Source organism: Myxine glutinosa, chromosome 7 (genome assembly GCF_964187855.1).
Source record: "Myxine glutinosa chromosome 7, kmMyxGlut1.1, whole genome shotgun sequence".
In the NCBI taxonomy this organism is placed as follows: Eukaryota; Metazoa; Chordata; class Myxini; order Myxiniformes; family Myxinidae; genus Myxine; species Myxine glutinosa.
The window spans coordinates 123695437-123715935 of NC_136267.1; the positions used below are offsets into that span (position 1 = coordinate 123695437).

Below are 20499 nucleotides of genomic sequence, written 5' to 3' on the forward strand. Positions count from 1 at the left end.
TTGCAACATGGCAATGACCCTAAACATACCAGTATATCCACCAAGGAATGGCTGAAAAGAAAGAAATGGAGGGTTCTGGAATGGTCAAGTCAAACCCGGATCTAAATCCCATCGAGATGTTGTGGGGGGATTTGAAACGAGCTGTGCATGCAAGAAACCCCTCAAACATTGCACAGCTGAAATAATTCTGCATGGAGGAGTGGGCAAAAAATTTCTCCCAGTCGATGTCAGAGACTGGTAGACAGTTATAAGAAACGCCTACTTGAGGTTGTTTCTGCCAAAGGGGGCAATACCACCTATTAGAGCCAAGGGTGTACTTACTTTTTCCACAGAAGGAAATGGCATCTCTTTTAATTTTTTGTTGAATAAATTATTGCAAAGTCAATTTGTCATTGTTTTTTGTTCAATTAGATCACCTTTATCTATAGATACTGTTTAAATGAAGATCAAATATTGATATGTCCACATATGTTAAAAAGATTAAAAAGGACATTTCATGGGGTGTGCTTACTTTTTCCACATGCAAAATTTGCATTTATGTTTATTTAAATTATACAATGGATCACAAAATGTAAATGTTTCATGATATTTGTTATATTATATCACCTTTATCTATCAATATTGTTGAAATTAAGATCAAATAGCTGTATGTTGAAATATGTTGAAAAAGTCAAAACTTTACATGGGGTGTACTTACTTTTTCATGTGACTGTACATATATATAGATATATATGCATATATAGACATAGCCCACAGAATCTTGTTTCTCACAATCTGAGAGTCTTTGAAGTGCTTTTTTGCAAACTCCAAGCGGGCTTTCACGTGTCTTTCACTGAGGAGAGGCTTCCGTCTGGCCACTCTGCCATAAAGCCCAGATGGGTGGAGTGTTGCAGTGATGGTTGTCCTTCTGGAAGTTTCGCCCATCTCCACACAGGATCTCTGGGGCTCAGCCAGAGTGACCATCGGGTTCTTGGTCACCTCTCTTACCAAGGCCCTTCTCCCCCGTTTGCTCAGTTTGGCCGGGCGGCCAGCTCTAGGAAGAGTCCTGGTTGTTCCAAACTTCTTCCATTTAAGAATTATGGAGGCCACTGTGCTCTTGGGAACCTTCAATGCAGCAGAGATTTTTTTTGTAGGCTTCCCCAGATCTGTGCGTCGACACAATCCTGTCTCTGAGCTCTGCAGGCAGTTCCTTCGACCTCATGGCTTGGTTTTTGCTCTGAAATGCATTGTCAGCTGTGAGACCTTATATAGACAGGTGTGTGCCTTTCCAAATCATTTCCAATCAATTGAATTTGCCACAGGTGGACTCCAATCAAGGTGGAGAAACATCTCAAAGATGATCAAGAGAAATGGGAGGCACCTGAGCCAAATTTCAAGTGTCATAGCAAAGGGTATGTATACTTATGTCAATGTGATATTTCAGTTTTTTCTTTTTAATAAATTTACAAAACTTTCTAAAATCCTGTTTTCTCTTTGTCATTATGGGGTATTGAATGCAGATTGATGAGGGAAAAAATGAATTTAAACGATTTCAGCATAAGGCTGCAACATAACAAAATGTGAAAAAAGTGAAGGGGTCTGAATACTTTCTGAATGCACTGTATATTACATTAATTTTGCCAACTTGTGGAATCTATGCCACGTCCCGTTGCTTCCATGATTAAAAACCAGGGGTAGTCCATCCATTTGGTATATTCTGTAATTTTTATGGCCAGTGACTGTGCTATTACAAAAGTTGAATGGTCTTTAATTGTCTGCACCGTGAGACCAATTTAATGCCTCTCTTGACTGTCGTGATCATGTGGATCAACATTTGGCCTTGCGCAAAACTTTGTTTATGCTGGTATCATTTGGGATAATAATAATAATAATAATAATAATACATTTATTTTATATAGCACTTTTCAAGAAGCCCAAAGACGCTTTGACAGAGTACAAAAAAACAAGTGCAAAAAGACAAAAACCAACAGGTAAATAATCAAAGCAAAAGGAAGGAGAAGGAGAAGATAGTCAGGGGTTAAATGCTGTGGGTTAAATGTTGAATGCAGTGTTGAACAGGTGGGTCTTGAGTGATGTTTTGAATGTGGTGAGTGAGGAGTCTCTGATGGAGTCTCTGACAAATTATATGTTTGTCGAGTGTCATAAATACGTATTTCCTTCCTCTTGAGTGATTCAACTCACTTAAATGGTGTTGATTTTTGTCAAACAAACAACAACAACATGCATTTTAAAGGCCATTTTCCCTGCTAGAGCGGGGGTTAGCCTTGCGGTCCCCATGACAATCTTCTCCATTTTGCCCTATTTTCTGCATCTCTCCTTGTTAACCCCCTTGCCCGCATTTCTTCTTCCACCATCTTTAGCCAAGTTTCTCTCGGTCTTCCCCGTCTTCTACTTCCTTCTACATTCATTTCCATCACTCTTCTCAACCAGTCACTTTCATCCTTCCTCAACACATGACCAAACCATCTCAACCTGTTCCTCTTCACAGCATCAATCACAGGCTCTATTCCCATCATCTTTCGCAATTCATCATTTGTCTTCCTCTCTCTCAACGATACTCCGCACATCCATCGAACCATTCGCATTTCCACCCTTTCCAACCTTCGTTGCTGCTCTACGTTCATTACCCATGTCTCGCTCCCATAAATCATATCACTTCTCACACATGCAGCATACACCTTTCCCTTCAGCTTCAACAACACTCCCCTCATCATCAGCACACCACTCAATTCCCGAAACTTCTTCCATGCACATCTCACTCGAGCAACCGTTGCCGAGTCTGATCCACCTTTTCCATTCAGCATGTCTCCGAGGTAGCAAAATGTTTTCACACCTTCCAGCTTTACGCCGTCTCCAAGATCCAACTCAACATTTCCTCCATCTGCGGCTCCCTCTGTGCACACCTTACAATTGAATGTAGCTGCCACACTGGTTAATGACCCTCTCAGACCACTACATTTTTGATGAACCCACTCAGCGCACATTGTACACTGAATGGAGTTCACTCCGACACCCTTCCTGCACACAGCACACGGCCACTTCCCAGTTCTTTCCACCTCACCACATGCCTTACCACTTGCCATCACCTTCGTCTTTCCGATATTCACCTTCAGACCTTTTGTCTCCATACATTCCTTCCACGTGTTCATCTTTTCCTTCAGTCCATCCATACTTTCCGCAATCAACACCAGATCATCTGCATACAACAACTCCCACGGTAAACCCTCCTTTACGTTCTGAGCCAGCACCTCCATCACAGCTACAAATAGTAGTGGACTTAGTACCGACCCCTGATGCACTCCCACCTTCACCTCAAGCTCACCACTGTTCCCGTCCTTCGTCCTTACAGCTGTGCGCGCTCTTTTGTACATTGCCATCACTACTCTGATCAACCATTCCTCCACTCCTAACTTCCTCAATGCCCAAGTCAATACTTTGTGTAGAACCCTATCGAATGCTTTCTCCAGATCAGCAAACCCAAGAAACAACTTCTTCCTCTTCTCCATGTACTTCTCCTGCAACTGCCTCACAATGAAAAGCGCGTCTGTCGTTCCTCTTCCTGGCATGAATCCAAACTGCATTTCGTCGATCTTCACCTTCTTCCTTATCCTCCTCTCCAACACCCTTTCCAATACCTTCATTCCATGCTCCAATAACTTTATCGCTCGGTACGAGCCACACTCCAGAGGGTCACCTTTCCCCTTGTATAGAGGGACGAGGGTACTCAGTTCCCAATCCACTGGAATGCGGCCTTCTTTCACCACCAGATTACAGATCTCTGTCATTCGCTTCACACCCCAACTTCCTGCTGCCTTCAACATATCTCCCACAACTCCCGTCGGCCCTCCCGCTTTTCTACCCTTCATTGCTTTTATCGCTTCCTCAACTTCCTTCTCAGTTATCTTCTCTGCCGGTCCTAAAACTGGGTTACTCTCTATGTTGCCATCCCATTCATTCTCTGTATTCAACAGCATTTCAATATATCTTTTCCATCTTCCTTTAATTCCATCTGGGTCGACAACGATTTGTCCCACTTCATCCTTCAAGCACCACTTCCCTTCCATCTCGTCTCTTGCACACAACATATGTCCACTTGATCCCTGGTGTTGGGCTAGCGGCTAGGGTGCCGGCTTAGGATCCTAGGATCCTGGGTTCGAATCCCGGTCGATCGCCGAATTAACGCCAGGGGGGTTGACTCAGCCTGTCATCCTTCCGAGGTCGGCTAATTGAGTACCAGTTCACTGGTAATTCCCTGTTTGTCGTTAAAGGCGGCAAAAAGGGTTGGTGTCAGGAAGGGCATCCGGCCGTAAAACATTGCTTCAAAAAGGGGACCAAAAAACAACAACAACCACGGTTCCCGAAAAAGGCCAACCCCTGCTTGCGGGGAAAAATGGCCTCTAAAGGTGGTTATTTTTATTTTTTTTATCCTTCAAGTAACTCACCCCCATCACATCACACCTCTCTTTCGCTATCTGCTTTGCAATCCTGAATACTGCTTTCTGACCCTCTTCAGAATCCAAGCGTTCTCCGAACATTTTCCTACATGCCTCCTGCGCCTTTGCTACCTCTTTCTTTGCAGCCTTCCTGGCTGCCTTATAACTTTCATGCTCTGCTGTTTCTGCTCCCGTACCCTTCACCTTCTGCCACTCCTTGAACTTCTTCCTCGTCTCTTCAATCCTCTTTCCAACTTCATCATCCCACCACCATGTTTCCGAGTGCCTCGGTGGTCCTTTTGTCCATCCACATACCTCACCAACGGCTCCCAACAGACTAGCTTTCATTGACATCCAACCACTTTCAAGCTCAACCACATCATCCTCGACCCTACTCAGCCTCTCTTTTAATGCCTCCCTTACTGTCACCTCTTTCAACCTCCACACCTTCATTCTCGGTTGGTACTTCACCCGCTGAGCTCTCGTCGCACCTTTCACCCTCACGTCGCAGACAACCCAGTGGTGTTTTGAAACAGCCTCCTCCCCCGGGATCACTTTTGTGTCCCGGAGGTGCCCCCTATCTCGCCTACGCACCATCAGGTAGTCAACGGTTGTCGTCGACCCACCTGACGTGTATGTAACAAGCTTATTATCCTCTTTCTGGAACTGAGTATTACAAATCAGCTCCATCAGCAAACTCCAAAATCCTTTCACCTTCTCCATTTCTCACACCATATCCGTAACCCCCATGAACTCCGTCAAAACCATCCATACTCCTTCCCACATGTCCATTTAGGTCTCCTCCTACCACAACAACTTCCTCATCTTTCACGTTTTCCATCAGCTTCTCTATCGCACACCAGAACTTGTCCTTCTCTTCATCGCTTCGACCAACCTGCGGAGCATATCCCGAGATGACGTTCACCAAGAGCTTTCCAATCATCATTTTCACCATCATCAACCTATCACTCACTCTAGTCACACTCACCACACTGTCTACAAACTCCTCAGAAAACAGGACACCAACACCATTCACGCCCTCCAGGCACCCTTGCCACACAAACTTGTATTTCTGTCCCTGCCTACCCTTCACCATTCTCACACCACTTCCCTTCCATCTCGTCTCTTGCACACAACATATGTCCACTCTTCTTCTGACCAATACTTCCACCACTTCTCCTGATCTCCCTGTCATTGTCCCTACATTCCATGTCCCAAACCTCAGAAACCGATCTCCACTTCGGGCTGTACCCTGCCCACATGTAGTTGTAATTGTCATGGTTCTCTTTTTGAGGCAATGTTTTATGGCCGGATGCCCTTCCTAACGCCAACCCTCTTAGTCGCCTCTTACGACACGCAGGGATACGGCGTACCTATTCTTATCCAGGGTACACACTGGGAGAGCCTTTACAACCATTTTTGTCACATGATGACAGAATTATGGGATTTGGCCATACAAGCATATTTTCCATTTGATTGTGATGTATTGACTCCTGAATAATTGGTTGCAATTGGGACAGTTGCTTGTCTGAAGCGAACAAAAAACGACAATAATGGCTCTGCTAATAAAATTGTATCCTGCTTTTGTTTGTCGAAGTAGATAACGCTTTTCAAAATGATAATGGAATAATTTTGATGAAATTTATTCTGCGCAGCACATTATTATAAAGCTTGTATGAAAGTGTATTTTATGGAACCACTCCAAGAACAATCGAGCCTTTTTACAAAGGGAAAATGTCCTGCCTGAAGCAGGTAATCTTCATTCATTGTTTTGTTTATTTTTTCATCACATTCTTCCCATTTATTGTGGATTTCTCACTCGCTTACTTTCTCCTGCATAACTTATTGAACATACCAGCATGAAGCTGTGCCAGACAAGGCAAGACCTTGCTGTGGCGATTACCAAACAGTTCTACTTCTGATGCAACCCTGACCAGAACTTAAAGTTATATCAACACAAATAACGAGTTAATATAAATGAGGTATTGATGGCATGTGCAGTTATTCTGAGGGAGGGGTTTTTTCCAACTTCACAACTCGGCAGTAATTGTCAGTCTGTGTGGTTTTGTGATGCAATGGCTGCAGTGTGAGTAAGAGTCTGTCCAGCTGTAGTGTGGAGTGTAATAAAGATGTCATATTGCCTGGCATGGGTAGTTAAATTTACCTGTATTGCCAGCTCTGCTGTTACGGTCTAGAAGCCAGGGTTTGGCATTCTCATAGTCAGCGTGTTCCAGCTGGTCCTCAGCCACTTCAAAAATGAACAGTTTCTCATCTCATCATGGTTGGAAAAGGAAGCAGGTAGTCTGTTTTTTATGCTGGAGTTGAGGCTCATGGAATTGCTGAATGAGAAAGATTCGAAGTTCAACTGGCTGACTGTAAGTAGTGAGAAGCAGACAGATAATAACATGGACAAAAATTGGGTGCAAAGGTGTTTTGAAAATGCTGGAGTAGGTGTGGGTGAGAACATGATGTGGCAATGGGTGTCTTTGTCGAAGCAGTGGAGAGTAGACAGGCTTCCAATATTTCATTAAAAGTAATTATATTTGAAACTCTTGTTTTAGGGCCCTTAAAGGTCATATTTATTCTCATGACATGAAAAGTCATTAGATTTGGGAAAAGTGTGTACGGAATATGCACGCAAAGCCACTAGTCTTCGACCTGCCCTGTAGCACAATGTGAGTCCTCGATACAAGATCGGGACTGCTCCATAGCACTCACTGTACATGTCATAAGTCTACTGAGCTATACAGTATATAGCACTAGCAAGGGGTCCGTGCTTCACATGGGAGGGAGCCCATGTGCAGACGGACAATGCGGAAATGGCGAATGCCAAACCATGAACCAATAAATTCAACATTCCTGTGCCACCTTCAGTCGAAGACCCATAAGACAAAAAGTAAGACCCACAAACTTGCAAAACTCGTGAAACTTGTAAAATCATGAGGATAAAAAAAATTAATTTACCTTTGCCAAAGGAATCGAAACAGTAATCCGATGTCAAAAATGCTAAAACCACCAACGATAAGTTAATGCGAGAAGTTAATGTGAACAGGGACAGTTCTTGTGCTTCCCTCTCTTTCCCCCTCTTGTCTCTCACTTCCTTTATTATATGTTCTATGTATTAGCTCTTACACGAGCCTTGACTTCGTATACAAAAACAGCTCATTTTTTTAAATTTAATTTTTCTTTTTAAAATTATTTTTTTATTATTAATTATTTTTCTTTTTCAATTATTTCATTAAATTAAAAGAGTTAATTATTTCTTTTTATATTTAATTTTTTGACATTATGTATATTATGATGGCCAACATGATAGTTACATTTGTTCTGTTGTAAGGTTTAAAGTTATGGTTTTATGTACATGCCGGGTCACTAAAGGTCAGCATTTCAGACTCTAAAAAGTAATTAAAAGTCAACATGGAAAGATTGAAGGTGTTGCCCCGACCGCTGTTCATTGTATGTCTGCAAATGATGAGTCCTCGACTTGGGGGAACCCCATCCTCCCGTCCCTCCAAGGTATTGGAGCAAATGGTGAGTCATCACTCTCAACTCCGCTCCAGCCAATTGGAGCCAGAGGTAGTGGTGACTGTCGGCCCAATGGGTGTTCAGATTATCAATTACGTCATGACTGATGAACCAATCGGTGTCGCTTTAACCTAGACATGCTTATATATGCCCCATCTTTGACTTACTCTTTGTCTTGCTGTGAATTACCTTGAAGAGTACAGCACGAAACGCTTCGGTTATTCTTATCATGTCGTGTTTGTTTTCTTGTATTTTAATTAAAAGTCATTCTTTTTCAACGCCACAGCCAAATAACAGATTAAACATTTTTGCAGACAGTTTCTGTTAAACACAGACACAGAAAACAATGAGTGACTAAAGTTATAGTCGCTATAGATATTGACAAGCTATCATGCGTGTTCTTGGGAGGGGGTGAGGGGTGGTCAAAAGGTGAATGAACTGCACAGCTTTTTTTCTTTTTTTTACAGCGTCTGAGGCTCACAGTGAAGCTGACACGCAAATGCACACATACAGATGAACACACCAGACACAACACAGGACTGTTAGACAAGACAAACACCGATAGCCACTGAGCTTGGTGGAAGTGTCGTCACTTCCCAGGGCACTTTGGATACCAGCGGTGGCACAATAGTGGCGCCGCCTTTCTCACCGCAATCAGGGGGTCATTTCCTAAAGAGGAATTTCCTCCTCCCCATGGATGCCAACCTGTGGGGATTGTCTGTGCTCTTATCCTTTTAAATGCTGAATGTCAAGCAAAGAAGCAGCATGTACCATTTTTAAAGTCTGTAGTGCGACTCGGCCCGGGTTTGAACAACCGACCTCCCAGACTCAGAGCGGATGCTCCTACCATTACACTACCGAGTCTGGTATTTGTTGTATTTTTTGGCTTTGTTGACATCTTGCTATAATTCACCAAATGTCCGTCCTTCCGTTCAAAGGTACCACAAAAACGGCTCAACCGATCGCAACGATATTTTGGGTGGGTATTCCTGGGACCCCTGGGAGTAAAATAGGCTATATTGTTTTTCCAATTTTTCCAAATTTTCCATTTTTTCCAAACACGATGGAATAATATTTACCGATATGAACAGTGATGTGGCTTTTGTTGAAATTCTACAAATACTGTTTATTCTACATACCAGGAGAGAGTAAATCGACTCCTGACGAACTCTTCCTATATAAACGTGTGGCTCCGAAGTAACATGGCAGTGTGTGCAAAACGACTGAGAAACAGGTGTAGTGGCCGCTTCCGTGTTACAGATTCGGCGCGCACTCTTCACACATAAACGTGCGACTGAGAAAGACATGTAGCGGCCGCTTCCGTTTTGCAGAATTCAATCTTTTTTCAAAATGGGCGCCATGTACTGTTTAGATTTTGATGACTTGCGTGTGATATGATTCAACGGATGTTTATATGAATCGTTTAAATTAAAAAAATTCTGATATTTTGCCTTTTCATTTGGGCTTCCCAATTGAAGCCCCGCCCATAGGGCGGGTACCGTTGCTAGTTTGTAAAATATTAGAATCCATTAACAGATTGATCCCTCTTTCAGAATAATAGTCATTAAATTTAGAACAAGTACACATACATTCAAAGTACACCGCCCCCATGCCAAATAATTAAATATCCTACAGCGCGGCATTGCCGGAGTGCCTCCGGTGCCCGGCAATACCGCAGTGCAGCTCATAGAGGCTGCATTGGGAGGGAGAGGTGTACACTAATTGATTGATTAATTGTATAATTAAAATCAATGAAAGATTATCACAAAATATTTTCTTAATCAATTGGCTAATAGCATAACTAAACCACTGGTGCTTCATCCGAAGATGTATCTTTTAGAAATTTAATTAAATAAGTCATTAATAAAAAATTAAATAATTAATTGATTAATCAATAAAGAATTAATCGATTAATCAATAAATGATTAATCGATTAAATGATTAATCGATTAAATGATTAATCAATAAATCAAAAATATCCTTGATAGCCACATCACTTGGTCACTGTCATTTCCAAATATTAGCTTCCGAGCTCAAAAGGTGCCTGAGATATTGCTCAGATGAGAAAGAAAATAAATAAATGATTAATAATGAAAATAAATAAATAAAAAGCATTAAAAAAATAAATTATTAATCAATTCGATCACAGAACACATAAACCACCACCATTACATCAGAATCTGTAACTGATTTTATTTTTATTTTTTTAGTAATTAATCGAATAATTAAATAATCGATTAATTGATTAATCAATAAATCAAAAATATCCTTGATAGCCACATCACTTGGTCACTCATGTCCAAATATTAGCTTCCGAGCTCAAAAGGTGCCTGAGATATTGGCCAAATGAGAAAGAAAATAAATAAATGATTAATAATGAAAATAAATAAATAATAATCATTAAAAAATTAAATTATTAATCAATTCGGTCAGAGAACACATAAACCACCACCATTTCATCAGAATCTGTAACTTAAAAAAAACATTTTTTAGTCATTAATCGAATAATTAATCGATTAATTGATTAATTGATTAATTAATAAATCCAAAATAGCCTTTGCAGCCAAATCACCTGGTGATTTGCATGTCCAAATATCAGCTTCCTAACTCAAAAGGTGCCTGAGTTCATGGTCAGAAGAGAAAGGAAATTCGATTAATTAAATAAGTACATAATTAATCGCTAATAATTAAATAACTCCTCAATTAATTTGATTAATCAAAAAACAAAAAATACTGTTTTTGAACAAGGACTTGCTCACTATTGTGCCGAAATTTCAGCTTCCTAGCTCAAAGGATGGCTGAGATATCACCCGGACAAACAAACAAACAAGAAAACAAACAAACAAACAAACAACCAGAGTGAAAACTGAGTACTCCCTTTCAGCGTGCGTCACTGCCGAGCCCCCTTCGGTGCCCGGCAATGACGTTTTGCAATGCCTGGAGATGGCATAGGAAAGGAGCGGTGTACAATTACCTCTGCCAAAGAGCAGAATTGGAGAAAACAATGGTTTCTCTTCATCTTGCTGCATCCACAGACACTCGTTCTATTTTTTTAGGATAAGCACCTGTTTAATGTCACCTGGTACCAAACTAAGTCTGACCACATTTACATATTTGTAATGATATTACATAAAGACTACATATTTGTAATGATTTTGATATCTGGTGAAATATAAATTGTATGGGATTGACCTTGCACTCGTGCCATTGTTTGTCTCTCAAATGGATGTTTGAATGGTAGTACAGGGCCAGGGACATAGCTCATTTGGATGGTAACATTTCCCTCTGTATGTTTATTTCACCGCAGGAGGCATTGCCCTAAGCACGGGCATTGAGCATTGCAGCCCAGTATGTGCCGTAAAGCCTTTGCCAACACCTGCTGGTCCTCTACCTAATGGCATGATCGGTAAACATGCATACTCGTCTTTCTTACAAGTACTCGTATTTCTCCTTAACCTTGGCTTATTTGATGCTATTCATCACCCCGTGTTTTCCCTTCTAATCATGCAGAGAACCATCACAGCAATCTCGGTATATGGAATAACCCCGCTCTTTCCTTAACTCAATATGTACTCGTCTTCCTGCTTAATCATCAGTGAAATTGCTTTTATTTCCTGACTAAATTTATTTTGCCGTAATTCCCATTATTATAATTGTGATTTTACTGCTAAAGTTTTGTGGGTTTTTTCAACGTCACTGCACATTAAATCTCTGCCTTGCAGAAACCTGTGGGTTGTCCTTCCAAGTGGCTTCCTTGGATGAGAGTGGCCTGATGAACCTGTGGGTAAATAAACCAAACAGACTCATGTTAATCCAATATGAAGGGTTTTGCAAAAGCCTTTGTTGTAGTTATCCTTGACTTTCTTTGTCCATCATTTGTTTCCAATTTTATTTCTCGCCTAAAAACGCAACATGTGAGATCAAGTGATGTTGGTAGGGTTACTTTTAAGTGCAAACCACTCTTGTGCAAAAAGGGTACATATTGTTTTGGAAATGGCTCCTGGAGGTTAAGATTGTACATGGATTAAATTTAGATTTTTTGTCACTGATTTACACGCAATACCCCATATTCCCATAATGTCATGGGGGAATTTCTTTTTCGATTTTTTTTACAAATTAATTAAAATGAAAAGCTGAAATGTCTCGAGTCAATAAGTCTTCAACCCCTTTGCTATGACACTCAAAATTGAGCTCAGGTGCATCCAATTTCCTTTGATCATATTTGAGATGTCTCTACAACTTGATTGGAGTCCACCTGTGGCCAATTATATTGATTGGACATGCTTTAGAAAGAAACACTCCTTTCTTTATAAGGTCCCACAGTTGACAGTGCATGTCAGAGCAGAAGCTCTACCATGAAGTCCAAGGAACTGTCCGTAAAACTCCGAAATAGAATTGTGATGAGGCATAGATCTGGGAAAGGGTATAAAACAATTTATAGAGTGTTGAAAGTTCCCAAGGACACAGTGAGCTCCATCATTAGGAAATGGAAAGAATATTGAACTACCTAGACTCTTCCAAGAGCTGGCCTTCTGACAAAACTGAGCAACCAGGCAAGAAGGACCAGGGAGGTGACCAAGAATCCAATGACCACTGTCATGACTTCAAGGTTCCTTGGCTGAGATGTGAGGACCTGCCGGGAAGGACAACAGTTTCTGCAGCATTTCACAAATTTGGCTTTATGGGAGAGTGGCCAGACGGAGGCCACTCCTGAGAAAAAGGCATATGACAGCACGCCTGTAGTTTGCAAAAAGGCACATTGTCCAAAAAGGCATATTGTAGTTTGCAAAATTGAACTCTGTCCTGAATGCAGAGCACTACATCTGGCAGAAACCAAGTACAGTTCATCTAACACCATCCCTACCATGAAGCATGGTGGTGGCAGCATCATGATATGGGGATGATTTTCAGTGGTAGGGACTGGGAGACTTGTATAGACAGAGGGACCAATGAATGGAGCCAAATACAGGCAAATCCTTGAGAATAACCTGCTTCATGGATGACTAGGGCGTGAGGTGTAGGGATGCTCCATGGATGACTTTGAAGCCCCCCTCACCAACAATGTTAAAAATAATAATGGAAAACATAATGTATACATTATGTTTTGCATTATTGTACCTTAATTCAGCGATTATACCTGTACCTTTATTATGAAATTAATTTAACATGTTTATCTGTAAGGTTTGCACCTATTTATTGCTACACAACTGTGGTATTGGAAATTCATTTTCCCCACTTATTAGGGCATGGAGACCCCCTTACTCTCCCCTTTTTTCAAATTATTGTATCCGCCTCTGTCATAAGTGCATGACGATGATATCCTACACATTTGCTATTTTGTTTGATCCTAAGCAAAATCCACAGACATATGAAGTACTGTATGTATTTTGCATCTGTTTTATTTTTTGTTATTTTTCTTTTTTTCCTTCTAAAATAACGAGAACAATCATGAGGTGCAAATCTGAGGCAAAAACGCATTAGCATATAGTCATTTGGTTGGTTGCAAAGTAATACCCAAATGTACTATCTGATGAACTAATTTGCCAAATCCTTACTACAGGAGGATTGGATATTATGGAATCGTATGGCATTTCAGGCTGCATGTACTGGCTTCCATCTAAATTGTATCCTTCAAATTGCAATGGCGATGGCATAACCTAACTGGAAAGATTAATTATATTTTGAAAAGCAACGCCACAGTATTCTATATTACCCAGACTGGTCAATAATGTGCAGATCTCGTAAAAAAAACCTGCACTGGGATATTCTTTCCTTTTTTTACACTTGTACATGAACAAGGATTTAAATTTCCAGCCATAAAATGCTCTTGTCTCACCAGCAGTCATCTCCATAGCTGAATCAGTGCCACTCACTCGGTGCAGAGCTGGTTGTATCTTAAACAAAGGATGAAATCAACAGAAGCTTGATCAAAGTATGCTAACCATCGTGGTTCATCCCAAAGTTATTCCACACGAGGTCCATCCCAAATGTATGTGTTTTTGATCACATGTGTCCGAACAGCCACTCCATTTGGAACATACCAGATACTTAATCAGCATTCTTTTTCGTGGCTTTAAAACCACATTTTCACTTTGGTGATGTTCCTTGCATGCCCGTTATCACCCTTTTTGCAGCGGAGTTTAAGGCTTAGATGCGGTCAGCCATTAATCCTGCAGAGGTTAGCATTGCATGGTGGCTTATCAGCCAGGTGCTTTGCCAATATGCCGTCTTAAATGTTTCGCTCATGCTGCTTTGAGTTGTTATCAGGACAACGAGTATCAGTAGGGTAAAACCAACCTGTCTCACGGTGGTCTTTTGAGCTTTGCCAAAGGGTCAACTATCATACCTGAATCAACACCTTGTCGATGATGTCATCCATTGTTCTCCCTGTTCGTTGATGCAGATCAACGCAAGCCTTCACGAGCAAGACTATTTCTTCATTATACTTTGTGTCTGAAAAGATTGGTCACCAAATGCAAAGAGCAATAATAATAATAATAACAATATTAACTAGACGTGCCACTTTATAACTGCAGGCAGTTATGACTGCGTTCCAAGCTGCCCCACTTTGATACAACCTGCTTTGATACAACCCGCTTTGATCAGGCATGTGACCCATGACGTCCTCTTTATAAAACTGAATTAACAATTGGATTAAGAAATTTTTAAAAACTATCCATCAGGAACCATAAGGAAATAAAGGAAACCCCTTACCGGAACAGTCGCAACTGCTGTTTTACACTAAACTGAAATGGAGGAAACCAGGAGTATGTTCAGTTACCAAGCAGCTATCTAGCATTTACCAAGCCAGCCGTTCCTCATCAATGGTTTTGAATGAAGTGCTTGATGAATGCTTAAGCCACTTGGTGAGCGCTCTACAAGAATCTTGGTAACTGAACAAAACCCTGTTCTTCTTGAGGCCCGACCCGAGATCTTCTGTAATCTATATAGCTCAACAGATGTGCTAGCATTCCGAAACACTAGTTGATAATATGTGTGAAGTTTCACATCGATCTTGTAAGGTTTCTTCTTAAATTCGGGATGCCAGACCGTGCGACCGATCACATTGAAATTTTAAACATGTATTCCCCCTTGGCAACTGGATCATACTTGTAATGTTCGACTTCAATAGCTTAATCGGTTTCAGAGAAATAATTATTTTTACTTATTTCTTTTCCTTTGATCCAACATGGCTGCCAGACCATGTGATCTATGAGGTTAAAAATTACATGTTTCATGAAGTTTTGCATGAAATTTCGCATCGATCTGGCTGGCCAGCCGTTTTGGATTGGAAGATTTTAACAGTTTTTTTTAATGTTCAATCTAATATGTCTGTCGAACAACTTAACCGATGATGTCATAAATGCAATTTTCGCATGCAATTTTTGCGTAGATCATGCTCAAGAAATTTCAAAGTGATCAGATTAAGATCAAAGTGCCATATGACAGGGTGTGTTGTCGTGATGGAGGAGCCACCCGTTCTTCCACTTTTCTGATAATTTCTGTCTGACTGCCTCTTGCAAAGTTTTATAACATCCACGTAGAAAGCCGCATTAACGGTAGCACCTTTGTGAAGAAATTCTGCATGAACCATTCCTTCCATGTTGAAGAATGCAATCAGCATGACCTTAATTTTAAAATTCGACTGAGGCCCCTTTTTCGGTCTCGGTGATGCACGTGTGCTCCCCTGGGAGGTCTGTGCTTTCGTTTACGGGTCATACCCATAAACCTACGACTCATCATCCGTTATCACCTGGGTGAAACATACCAGGTTATCACCTGGTATGTTGGATCTGAAGCGCATTGATCAAACAAGTTGGATGAAATGCAGACATGATTTTCTTTTTGTTCATCTGTGAGGATGTGCAGAACGAACTTTGCTTTGACCCATCTCATGTTTAAATCATCTGTCAGTGTGGCCTGAATGGAACCAAGTGCAAGACTGACCTCTTCTGCAATTTCCCAATTGGTTTAAACGTCAGTTTACTTGGACGACATTGGTTTGTGCCGTAAACTGATGACTGCTTCTTTCGTCATCTTCCAGTGACTCATTTCCTTCCCAAAACCATTGGAATCACTTGAAAACGGTCTTCTTTATTACAGTTTCATCTGTATTCTGTTTTAAACTCTTTGTAGTTTGTTTTCATCTGTAGTCACATTTCATCTTTCAGCGTTTCTGTCGCCATCTTGCCAAGTTAAAAAAAATTCATGTTTCCACGTTGCTCAAACTTCGACATTTTCTACAAAAGTGCCAACTGCCACAAACACGTGCTCACACAAAGCAATATGCCATGGCGCATTGGTGGGTAATACGAATAGTGTTTATGGTGTGCTGGCAAGTGACAGGGTTAACGAATAAGCCCCGCCCACTGACCTCAACAATGTTCATGCATTCATTAGTAGCGGCACCATTCACCAAACATTTTGATCACACCTCACATAGAGGTCCAAAGTTTTTCCTTTTTTCCAACATGGCACCCACACCAAGTGAAATATGACATCATAATTATCACTAAAAATTTCGACATGAGTTAACGCATTCTATGGTGAAAATTTCGTGTCAATTGGACCAACGGTTGCTGAGAAAATGAATTTAAAAGCGAATAAACCCGCATTTACCATCCGGCAGAATGATTTAAAAAGTAGGACTGCGGGTCCTCAAGCTTACCTAGATCAGAAACATCAGTCATTCAAACCCTCCGCAGACCCGCTTAGACCCTGATTTTTTGTGCCATGAACAAACTTTGGTGCATCACTGGTGATTAAATTTGTAGTCAAGTTTCATAGAAATTGTGTGTAGTTTCAAAGAGAGCAAATACCTATTATGAGGTGTCAAAGCCCCTGCGCTAAAGTGTGTAGTTTCAGAGGAAAAAGCAAATACCTATTTTGGGGGGTCGAGGAGGGGGGGTTAAAACTTGGACCCACTTTGACCCCCGGTAGACCCCATTAGACCCCAAAAAATGTCATGCCGTGAACAAACTTGAGTTGAAACATACCAAATATAATTTGTGCAAAGTTTGGTCACAATCCCATCGGCAGTTTCGGAGAAGTTGCAAGTGTTTACAGACTGGCGGACGGACATTGCGCCATCCCATACGCTCCCGGAACTCCGTTCCAGGTGAGCTAAAAAAAACAAATAATCTGAACAATAACAATCCTAGAAGGCTGGGAAATCTAATAATCAAACTTGAAATTTATATTATTGTCCATGTTCTGCTCAGTTTTTGTTTCATACATGCCCGTCCTTATGATCGCATTTGTGTTTTTTTGCTGTTTGTCTTGGAACAAATTCTGCAGTTTAAATTACATGGAGAATTTTCTGAGATAATATGGACCATCTTTCCTGAATGTGAAAAGCTACTGCAGCTACTTTATCCCCAATTACTCTTGGTAATCCCACTAACAAACCACCACGAAGTGTCTCTCGAGCACCACATAGCTAGAGGTGGAGAATTGTATGTCTGATTAACAGATAATTAATCCAAATAGGTTTTCCCAGAATTTATCCAAATTGACGAAATATACCAAGTGCAATTGCATCTTGTTAAGGTTACCTGTCATTTGAGCTGTATCTCTGTGTACCAGGTCGTGATGGACCTTCCTGCAAGTGATCTCGCTGGCTCCATGGAAGACCTTGGTAAGTTTTACACTCAAACTTTAAACAGATTGTTGATGGAGGGGTGTGTCATTCAAATGTTGCAATTCTCCACATGCCAGTTGAATTGCATAAAAGTATTGTCCTTTTGTTTTGCTTTTAAGTACTATATACCATCTCCTTTTTTCCTGAAAGGCACACATTCTGTTGCAACCTGCACACACAGATTTTGACCACATTTGCCGGGACATTATGCATTCGCACTGCTTCTGTAGTCGCAGCATCATTAATGATCTCTATAATCATTAAGTGATGTGCATTCAAAACTCAGGAAACTATTGTATTTTAGTCTCTTTGGTTATATACAGATCAGGACCTCATTAGCAAAAGACATGTAGAACCTTCAAGGTCAACTTGCCTTACTTTGTGTACCATTGAGTTTTTTTCTACCATCGGCAGCTTTTAGTTCATTTTGATCTTTATTCAAAAGTCTTTTTTGGACAATACAGCTCACAGCACTTTTCCTGCAGGTCTCGTACCAGGAGGAAAGGTGAAGCTACTACACAGCTCCTCCTTGCACATTCACAAGTACGTTCATTTGAGTGAAACTTTGTGCCTTTTCAGCACAAATCATGAGGCTTGGATAATTTAGTCTCAGTTCTCCAGCTTGGAACATTGAATTGTGTTTTAAGATATTTCCTTAAATTACATGGGGGACCAACTAAATAATGACAAACTCCAATCACCCCCTTCCTGATTAAACTCCAAAAATCCAGGATTTCTGCACACCTCCACTTTTTTGTTCCTCAATTCTCCAGTTTGTGGAACGACTTTCCGGCGACAATTGAATATACATTTATAAAGTGCAATATTTATTATTTTGAAGCCTTCAATTTTTTCAGGGTACTTATTTTATTATTTATCATAAATTAGTTTGAAAGGAATTGGCTCTTGGTAAATTTTCCTCTGTACTAGTGAATAATGGATTACACGTATATACATTTATAGCTTTAATCTAAATGCAAAATATGTTTGCTGAGAAGCTTGGAGTGTACTTATAAGTATATTCATTTCTTTGCCAAGCCTGGTAAACAAAATCACCTCTGGTCAACACCCTTGTTGTATTGCAGGTGTGGTGTGACACAGCCCAAGCTCTCCCGTTTCCTGGACCTTGCCTTTCTACAATCAGAGCCTGGGCACTTCTTCGTCACAACAGACACGGTAGCTCCAAACTATGCTGGATCCACAATTAATGTCCGATCTAATGGGTGGCACACTCAGAACCAAGTTCAAATCCCACATACCCTTTGCATTTATCGATTGTTACTTTAATTTCATTCCTACTTTCCAAACTCCACAATGAGCCTTATATAAATGTAAAGAAAAAAATACAAGGGGTATAGTTGGTTAGGGTTCAGACAGCACAAATTGACAGCAGTGGAAACCACTGCAAACGTGACAACAAAAGCAAAATGAAAGCCAATGCAAAATATAAGCAAACTAGAACGGCACTCAATAAAGAGCATACCTCCGCCAGGTGAACAATTTACGTTTTGTATCCCAGAGTAGACCAGAAATTCACAATACAGAATCACATTTAATCAAAATTATCCGTCCACAACTTTTTGAGATATCCCGTAATGTATAGTTTTTGGCCCTATCTACCAATGGTGAAGAATCACTTTTAAAAATTAAATAATTCTCAGATCCGAATCCATATTCAGATCTTCACCAAAATCGAATCTATTTGTCCTTGTCAGACGTCCAACCGGTCCACCAAGTTTCGTCCAAATCCATCCACAACTTTTTGAGATATCCTGCTATGTATCGTTTTTGTCCCTATCTCCCAATGGTGAAGAATCACTTTAAAATTCTAGTAGCCGGATATGAATCTTCACCAAAATCTAATCATTTCGTCCTTGTTACATACGCTACATCTCTGCCAAATATTGTCCGAATCCGCCCACAACATTTTGAGATATTTTGTTCACAAACAAACAAACAAACGGACAGATAAACAGACAGGGGTGAAAACATAACCTCCATCCACCCTTGGTGGTGGAGGTAATAAATAATCCTTTCACTTGCAGCAAACAGAATAAGGACAAAAGAGAAGAAATTTGAAGGGGAAAGGGAAGTAAAGCAACAAAACTCAGTGCGTGCTGAAGATACCTGTTCGCCTAGGTGTGGGGCAGGAGGGTTCATTGGAAATTGTAAATTATTGTGAAGTCACATCTCAATGAGGTACATCCTCCTTACCGGTGAGTGTTGAAAGCTGGAGGTGCAGAGATGATAATTAAAAGCATGGGTAGATAACTGGTTGGTTTCTCCTTGTGCACATCTAAATGAACCCTCTCACTCTCCAGACAGGAATCTGAGGAGTAAATAACCGTGACCACACCCAATGCAACCAGACAAGAGAGCATTGCCAACTCCCTCGAATATGATCAGCTATGAATCACCATTGATGCTTCATATGATAGGCTTTGTCCTCTTTACTTTCACCACCAAAGGTGGATGGAGGTTATGTTTTCACCCCTGTCTGACTGTTTGTCTGTTTGTCTGTCTGTCCGTTTGTGAACAAAATATGTCAAAAGGTTGGGGACGGATTCGGACAAGATTTGGCAGAGATGCAGCGTATGTAACAAGGACGAAATGATTAGATTTTGGTGAAGATCCAGGTTCGGAACCCGGCTACGAGAATTTTAAAGTGATTCTTCACCATCAGGAGATTGGACCAAAAACGATACATAGGATATCTCAAAAAGTTGTAGACGGATTTGGACGAAAATTGGTGGACAGGTTGTGTGTGTGACAAGGAGGAATCGATTCGATTTTGGTGAATATCTGAATATGGATTCGGATATGAGAATTATTTAATTTTTAAGTGATTCTTCACCATTGAGTGATAGGGCTAAAACCATCATATAGCAGGATATCTCAAAA

The 20499-nt window shown here is 40.7% G+C and overlaps 1 protein-coding gene across 1 annotated transcript in view; it reads left to right on the forward strand.

The window, feature by feature from the left end:
* Positions 1–20499, forward strand: part of DYNC2I1 (dynein 2 intermediate chain 1) — a 144223-nt gene that overhangs the window by 107914 nt on the left and 15810 nt on the right. The window contains exons 13-17 of the mRNA XM_068096871.2: positions 11266–11364; positions 11681–11742; positions 17544–17595; positions 18084–18141; positions 18684–18774. Of these exons, the coding sequence (XP_067952972.2) occupies positions 11266–11364; positions 11681–11742; positions 17544–17595; positions 18084–18141; positions 18684–18774 (362 nt within the window). The remainder of the gene's footprint in view (positions 1–11265; positions 11365–11680; positions 11743–17543; positions 17596–18083; positions 18142–18683; positions 18775–20499) is intronic.